Source organism: Monopterus albus, unplaced genomic scaffold (genome assembly GCF_001952655.1).
Source record: "Monopterus albus unplaced genomic scaffold, M_albus_1.0 scaffold475.1, whole genome shotgun sequence".
NCBI classification, from domain to species: Eukaryota; Metazoa; Chordata; class Actinopteri; order Synbranchiformes; family Synbranchidae; genus Monopterus; species Monopterus albus.
The window spans coordinates 47134-55828 of record NW_018128355.1 but is presented as its reverse complement, the minus strand read 5'-3'; the positions used below and the strand labels follow the sequence as shown (position 1 = coordinate 55828).

At 41.0% G+C, this 8695-nt stretch overlaps 1 protein-coding gene across 5 annotated transcripts in view; it reads right to left on the bottom strand.

Moving 5' to 3' along the window:
- Positions 1 to 8695, bottom strand: part of LOC109952567 (probable guanine nucleotide exchange factor MCF2L2) — a 64499-nt gene that overhangs the window by 20467 nt on the left and 35337 nt on the right. The window contains exon 1 of one of the 5 annotated variants that reach the window (XM_020587718.1): positions 4238 to 4340. The exons of 3 other annotated variants lie outside the window; for them this stretch is intronic. Coding sequence is in view for 1 of the 2 variants with exons in the window: in XM_020587716.1 (XP_020443372.1) it covers positions 1353 to 1404 (52 nt within the window). In the remaining variant the exon portion in view is untranslated. Of the gene's footprint in view, positions 1 to 1352; positions 1588 to 4237; positions 4341 to 8695 lie in introns of those variants that run through there. One more of the 5 variants, XM_020587716.1, reaches the window with a different exon arrangement.

The window sequence follows — 8695 nt, the reverse complement described above, 5'->3', positions numbered from 1 at the left end:
CAGAAACTGTGTTTGTAGAAACTGACAGTGAACAGAAGAGGCAGAGGGCAGGTGCAGGAAGTTGTTGTATAAGCAGTAAACATGTTAATGGAACCATGATGCTTAATTTGGACATTAAGTTTACTCTAACATTGAGGGAGTAACATGCACAGGTTTCTGCAGAAGTCTTGGACTGCCACCATTTGCTGCAAGCTAGATAGCTGTCATATGGTTCCGTGAGGAAAGCTGGAAACCCTCAAGGGTCTCTCGAAAAGCTAGGACATTCTCAGTGTGACAAAGGGGCCCATTTTCAGGATCCACAATGTCTGATCAAGATGTATTAGTGCAAGTGGTGTTTGGGTGTGTCCACGTTTAATTTGACGACTAGGAAAGGTGGTTCAAGCTCCTTGCAACCAGTAAAAGGGCTGTACTTGATCTCCTCATGAAGCAGTGCTGTGTTTTGGCCGTTACATGCAATTATCCAATCAGTGTGTAACCTCACATCCCCTTCAGTGATCATGTGCCTTCACCTTGCAGATGAGCAGATCCGTTTCCTCAGTGGAAAATCTTGCTGACATCGGACCTGGCAAGTCCGCCAGTATGTTAGCAATCCATCAAACTCACCTTTCTTAATCAAAATGTTTTTTATTATCAATACATATATATTGATTCACACCTAATGAACACAATGTCATCTTTTAAGTTGTGCATGTCCTACGCAGTGCGTCCCCTGTAATCATAGCAGCCAGGCATACTGTAAAGCATTTGCTAATTTTCCAACACCCCAGATAACACTGATATTTCAATGATCCACAAACCATGGCAACAAATATGTGGTGTCGCCTGACCCCCATCTTTTGTGTATTTGGTTGTATTGTCTCTTTGTTTGTGTTTTCTGTTTTATGTAGCATATTAAGATGTTTGTTTATTTACTTGTATTCTCCTTGAACCTCATTAAGTCTGTTTATTTATCCCAGGCAATACTGCACAAAAACATTTATTACACAATACTATACAATGCTACACAAGGCCCTGTGTGCAGTGTAGCTGTGCTATAGTCCCTCTGCTGGTGAAATGGAAAAAAGATGCCACCAGGCAGACAGACAGATGTATGACATGCAACAGATCTATGTGTCCATAGGAATAAGACAATGTATGTATACATTATAAAGTCTAAATATTTACACAGTACATCTACTGCTAGAAATAATTTTAACTGCTTTTAAAGGACTGTGACAGAAAGAGACACTAAGGAAGTTGTGAGAAGTGAAGTGATGCCACACTAAATATGTCAATATAGGTTTTATAGTGTGTGTGTGTGTGTGTGTGTGTGTGTGTGTGTGTGTGTGTGTGTGTGTGTGTGTGAACATTACCTATAACATGTTTGACATGCTTCATCTCAACACCTTCCTGGCTCAAACACATACACAGGCAGAAGTGTAAATCCCTCCAGAAAACACAATTCTATTAAATTACTCATGGTATCCAAGACCAGTGTAGACAACACAACACCCCCAGTCCGTCAACAGCAGCTGCTTCTTCATCACCATTAGTGTCATCGACTCAGGCTGCTCCAGAGGTCCAGACAAATCTCAAACACTTCCTCTTTTCTCTGGTTTCCCACACACAAACACATGCACACAGCTGGAGGAGAGTCCTGAACTGTGTGGGTAGTAGATGTCACATGCATCTGTGGCCAGTTTTTCCAACTCGAGCTGTAGCTGAAACAGCTCTGCTCAGAGCGGCAAACAGCCTATCACAAGTCAGGAAGGGAGGGCAGTGTGTGCTTGTACTGTAGATGAGCAAGAAAGACGAGGGAAAAAGGAAAGAAGAGAGAAATACAAAATGGGGCTGAGCTGCTGTGTGTGTGTGTGTGTGTGTGTGTGTGTGTGTGTGTGTGTATAAGTGAGTGTGACTGCATGGATTCAGTCAGAAGCTCAGTGTTTCATTTTGGCAGGCTCATCACATTATGAAGTAGATTGCCAGATGTGAAGAGCCTGTAACCTTTATAGACCAGATGAATGGCTGAGGTGCATCTCCATTAGGTTTTCCTAAAGACTACCTTAACACTAAATCCACTGTTTTGAGTAACCAGGCTAACGTTAAGCTGGCAGTTCAAATGAACACAAGGCACTACTGTCTGCTACAGATGTTAAAACAAGAGTGGAACTGTAGCTGTATGATTTTTGATGGTAGGCACTTTGGTGTAACCAGAAGTAAGGGCAAGTCCAAGGTCTTCACCCATTCAGAAGAGGATCTACAGTACCGGCCATGAAAGACAGCAGCTCTCCCAGAGGCCACTGCTTCCCCACCACTACTACACAGTGACGACATCAGGCTTGAGAATGTGGACCACCTCCCTAGTTTGGCAGCCTCCTTTACTCTAGACATCCACATAGAAATTCATCACTGACCTTTGCAAATCTCAGTAGTAGAGTGCTTGCGAGCCAGGACACAGTCAGTAAGAACTTAACTGCTTGTTTAGCAGACAGCTGTTCTTACCACTCTATAAGTGGAGACATGGACAACCTACACAAGACTGTACATCAGTTAGTAAAAATAAAATGTGTAAGATGATGCAAATAACTTCAATCCCACAAACTCAGATGGACTGGCTTTTTAGTAAGAATGCCATACTCATAGCTTCCTAAACAGATCCTCTACTCCCAGCTTGAAGCAGACTGGTAGGCACCTGAAGGTCAGGAGAAACATTCTACACTGATGCCACAAAAAAATACAAATAACATACAGAACTTCACACATACATAAAAAATTAAATAACAATAACAAGAATATCTCCAGGAGGATTAAAAGCCAAGGAGAAAAAAGTAGGTTTTTAATTGAGATGTGAAAGTTGCCAGTGATGGGACAGTTGTAATGAGGAGGGGTAAAGTGTTCCACAGCTGGGGGGGCCAGGACCGCAAAAGCACGGTCCCTTTGAGTTTTAGTCTGGGGATGACCAAGAGCATCTGGTCAGAGGACCGTAGTGCTCTGGACAAGCTGAAGGCGACAGCGTGAGGACTAGCTGATACCTGTATATAATGCACTGCAATAACCAAGTCGAGATGAGGTAAAAGCATGGATTACTTCCTCAAACAAACTCTCAGCTGAAAGAAACTGGCCTGACATTTTAAATGTTACTTTGGTTCCTCTAGCATGCAAATGGTGATAACTGTAGTTAGTGAGTGAATCATGATGCACTATGTGGAAAGATAATGTGACCCATATCTATTTTGTTTCCCCAAAAGTGACTCAGCTATATTTGGCATGCAGAAAATCATTATTATAATTACATTACATTTCCATGCTTTCCTAACAGTATACAGAGTTTTAATGCAACACTGGCTGCCACTGTATATGTGCTGGTGTCCATAAATTTCATTTTTAAATATGGGCATAGTCACAGGTTAAATGTCAGTATCTTTATCAATTCTATGGTCAATGCATGTGCCTTCTCTCATGCACTTTATATGGGTAAATGGTTTTCTTAAGATCCAACACTGGGTTGGATTGTTAAGCAGTTTTCATATCAAGCCCTTCTCTCTGAGAATGATTTTATATAAGGCTTATAAAAGGCCCTTTTCTTTCTCCTTAGCAGACCTACAGTCCACTGTTAGAGTTAACATGTGACCAATGCACCCCGAGCATGAGGGACCTGAATATCTCATGACAACAACAGCACCCACAACAACTGCACTCCCACAGACACACACAGACAGACTGAAACTGACAAAAGGAGAAGTGTACACATCTCTACATTTGTGCACATTTATACAAAAAGCAATGTGACTGCTGCACTCAGTGGCACCCATGCATGTAAAAACATGGGTACTTGCAAAAAGTACAACAAAATACGCTGTTTGCAAGAAAATGTAAACACACACATTCATTACTACAGTACAGTACATCCTACATGAATCTTATAAAAGCAGTAATATCTGCTAACACATACTGCACTGATGGTATGATTTGTGTGTTTAGTAATAAACATTAAAACATGTGCTGAACATGTGATTTAGTGCTTTGCACTTTGTATGTAAAGACAACATTTTGTGTTCACAGGGGATGTCATTTTGGCTCTTCTCTGTAAGAGATTTTAACACTGACAACTGAGCCAAAACAGTTGCAAAATAGTTTAAGAGCTTAAAGATTCTGTCAACACCCCCCTGGATTTGCAATCCTTAGGACTGAAACAAAAGAAATGAATAAGAGTTAATCCAGAGACATTTAATGTGCTATATTTACCCATATATCTTACCTGAGCTATCCTTATAAATGCGGATTTGTTGTGTGAACTATTCAGAAAATCTGGTGCCCAGGAGGAGCTGTCTCTGCTGACTGACGCTCACATGTTCACAGAGCTTACTGCCCGGGTGAGGACGGCTTGGTCCACTTTCCATAAAAACTACGACCCTCTGCTTCACTCTGTGACCAAGGATGAGTCATAGCTCTCTCTCGCTCTCTCGCACTCTCTCTCTCTCACACTCTCTCTCTCGCACTCTCTCTATCTCAGGCTCATCCTTTGTTCTGATGTTGAAGGAAGATATTTGTGTGGATGCTGTAAAGCATCCACACTATGCTCTCCTGTTCTTTATTTATTGTGTGGATGCTGTGAAGCATCCACACTATGTTATCCTGTTCTTTATTGTGTGGATGTGAAGCAAACACACTATGTTATCCTATTCTGGTTTCTTTCACAGTTTTTCGGCATGTAATAAGTCCAGAATACTTTCACTTAGAAAGGCCATTCAGGTGTCCAAATGTCCAGCTTTTCAAGGACATGTGTGCTTGTCCTCAGAATTTTTGTAACATTTATAGTTTTTAATAAATTTAGCTTTTTGCACAAAAATTTTCCCATTGGAAATGAATGGGAAAAAGTTTGAACCTTAATATCTCCGGCATACCTTGGGCTAGAAACACCATTTCAACTATATTCAACTCACGAGAAGTTCACCTACCAATGGTGCAACAATCATCTTGATATCTTTTACAGTTTTTTTTATAAACCCTATGAACCCTCCTGCTGCTCACAGTGAAGAGATTTTTTTTGAAAGGACATAGTTTTTTTTCTGTTGTCAATTGTTGAGCGGGACTTTTTCAATATGGTGACAACACGGCTGTTCTTTCAAACGCAGAGAACTTGCTCTGCTAGACAGCAGCTTAATTGCACTGAGACCCCCAAAATGAGGTGGTCTAGATCCGCATCATCTAGCAAACTCTGGTGCGGTCCTCCTGGTGAGAACGCGTACCGAACCAAAACGGGACCAAAGGCCATGAGCCACATGATTTGAGGGCATTGGATTATGAGTAGATTTTATTTCCTGTCACCCAAAACATGCGCCAGGATGAATCGTGGGCAAACTGTACGACTTGGTTTAAGTGGTAAATGCAAGTAACGTAATACAAAATGACCAGGACGAGGCCCAATCCCCGTATGTTGACCTCCGTCCTCTCTCGTCACAGAAACGTGGACTTTCTTCCTTTATTTACTTTTTCTCTTCTCGCGGCAGACACATCTGACCAATAAGCGGAGAGAACGTTCTCGCGTAGTTTTACGTGACGTGTTTTGGTGCACTTGGATTTTTCTGTGTGTGAAACAAAACCGAACCAAGGAGACATTGCTACATGTTTACTAACTCGTCAACTGATTCGGACCAAAGCAAACAAATTAAGGTGTGAAAGCACCCTCAGACATCACATATTTGCACCAGAAATGGGGGAGGCTTATCTCATCAAATTTCTTTCTCAGCGTCTGGCCACATGACCTAGATTAAATAGAATGTATGACACTGCATTATGTATTAAAAATCAATGTAAATGAAAGAATGAATGAATGTCTTAAGCTATGAGTAAAAAGCTGTCAGGTCTGTAACATTCTGAAAACCAGTGAGGACAGGCCAAAACTAGGTTATATGATTTAATTTACTTATACTTATGAGGAAAGGAGCTACAGCACTGTGAACCATCTCAAGGTGAGAGGGGGGTGATTTAGTAACTAAATCTGGAAGAAGGTTGACTTCACAGCAGTGTTGATATGCTTATCCACTATCAACTCACTATGAAATGTCATTCTTTTAGTTTTAAAGCTATGACAACTTTCTGCTGCTTCACCTTTTGCTGTATGCTGAAAGTCCAGGATTATCAGGCAAACCAAGCAATATAAACAGGCAGTAAACAATTGTAAGATGAAATAAATAGGAATACAAATAGAGTACTTAAAAATAGAGACCTGTACGAAGCTGTATAATCTGTACAAGGTATATTTACAGGTATTGCACTGAGGGTTATTGTCCAGTCATACTGTTGTGCGTCACATGTTCCTCAGACTGACAGCCCAGGGGAAGAAACTGTCCTTGTGCCTGGTTGTCTTGGTGCACTGTGACCTGTAATGCCATCCAGAGGGGAAGAGTTCAAACAGATTGTGTCCAGTGTATGAGGGGTCTGCAGTGAGAGGTCTGAAATTTCACATCTGAGCGATATAAAAGCTGCGTTTTACCTTTAAATGACAAACCATTTAAAATAATTACTACAATAGATTTCACCTGAACTGACCTGCTGCATCACGTGTGAAATGGAAAATATTTAGCTTTATTTTGAAAATTATGCCCCATTGAAATGAATGGGGGAAATTCTACTTCAGCATAATTTCAGGTATCAAAATGTTCAGCTCTTCAAGGACATTTATGCTTCTCTTCAGAATTTTTCTAAACTTCATGCCTTTGAAATATTTATTTTTATTTTGAAAATTTGCAACTTAGGCCACCCATTGAACAGTGCACCTCAAGATCAAGATCAGGGTGCCGGAGAGACACACACACACGCATGCACACAGACACACATCTGGTCTAGATCACATATCAGCAAGCAAGCGCAGGCAGGGGTTGACCTATTCACACCAAATGACCAATAGGATCACAAAGTATTGAATGTTGCACCCCTGTACAGGGCGGAGCAGCCTAAGAAGATAAATGTGTTGTAAGTACTTAATTCGGGATTTAGAAGTCGGGTTTCCTGCAGGAGCTCTGTCTCTCTAAATCAGGGGTGGGCAATTATTTTTTCCATGGGGCCACATGAGAAGCAAAAATATTGTGGAGGGCCGGGCCAAAAGGCTGAACTCAATTTTGCATAATATTAATTGTATTTCTTTATAAAAAGCAATAAATAGCATTGTTTTGACAAGCTGGTAAGAGTATATGTTATAGTTGAGCAATGAAAAAGTGAGGTTGCCTTACAAAAAATGTCATTTATTCAATCAAATTTCCCAAAACAATGGTAAACAAAATGTGAACATTTTTTACCATTTGTGACTCATATTAGTGAACATTTTCAGTCATATTCACTCCAGAACACATTTTGAGTTTCATATACTGTTGGAAAGTTGTGTAAAGGTTGTTAGCATTCTAAAGACATCACAATATTTTCTTTGTGCTCCAAACATTAAGCAAGATACATCGCATTGAACTGTCACTGAACATCACTGAACTGTGATTTTGAGAAAAAAAGTGTCCAAGTTCACTGCTAGTTGGTGTCTTTCCATGCCTACATTTGTTGATTAACCACCTCATTTCGTGTTTTCTTTTTTCTTGTTCAGTGAGAGAAATCTAGTCTCTGCTGGGCTTTAATGAGTGCATCAAAGTCAGGTTGAATGTCTGAGGTGGCGATGCGAAGCACAGCTGACAGATGATCATCAGTGAGAGATGATCTATACCTGGATTTCGTAAAGTTCATCATTGAAAATGTTTGTTCACATATGTAGGTAGAGCCAAAGAGAACCAACATCTTCTGAGCATGTCTTCTAATGTTTGGAAAGTTCTCCTCCTTGAGAGAAGAGTAGAAATCCCGCAGAGATCCTGACTTAAAGTGCTCTGCCAGTAGTGCATCAGACTGCAGGTCAATGAGTTCTAGCTGAACATCACTGGGTGCATTATCCACACTGCAGGTAAAGGGAGAGGAAATCATGTGCATTTCATCCTCGATTGTTCTGAGATCCTCAAATCGCCTTGAAAACTCACCATGCAATGCTCCTAACATGGATGAGTACCTGCGGCAGTGATCAGCTGATGGTGTGACTTCTTTCAGGGTTTGCATGTGAGTGAGAGTGTTGCTCTCCAGTTGGCTTGAAAGAAACTGCATCTTTCTCATGAAAGCCTTCACCAGGCTGTGCATTTCATGAACAAAAAGGCCCTTGCCTTGCAGTTTGGTGTTCAATTCATTCATCAGTGCAGTCACATCAACAGCAAATGCAAAATCTGCCATCCAGTCCTCATCTGAGAGCTCTGGGATGTCTTTGCCTTTCGTCTCACAAAACTCTCGAATCTCTGCTTTCAGGTCCCAAACTCTTTAGCACTTTGCCCAGGCTGAGCCATCTGACAGCTGTGTGGTAGACAATGTCACTATGCTCAGTCTCATGCTCCGCCACAAGTGCGACAAATTGTCTGTGGTTCAATGCCCGTGCCCGGATGAAGTTTACTATTTTAGTAACAACATCAATAACATGGTTAATTTTTAGCACTGATTTGCACAACATGTTGGTGTATAATACAATGCAAAAATACCAATTTCTGATCTGCGTCAATTTCAGTCATTTTATCTTGCATACGTTTCAAAAGTCCAACGTTTTTCCCTGTAGGATTTGGACAATCGTCCATTGTGACACCTACCAGTCTGTCCCATTTCAGTCCCAGTGTGTCCATGCATGCATTTACCTCCGTGAACA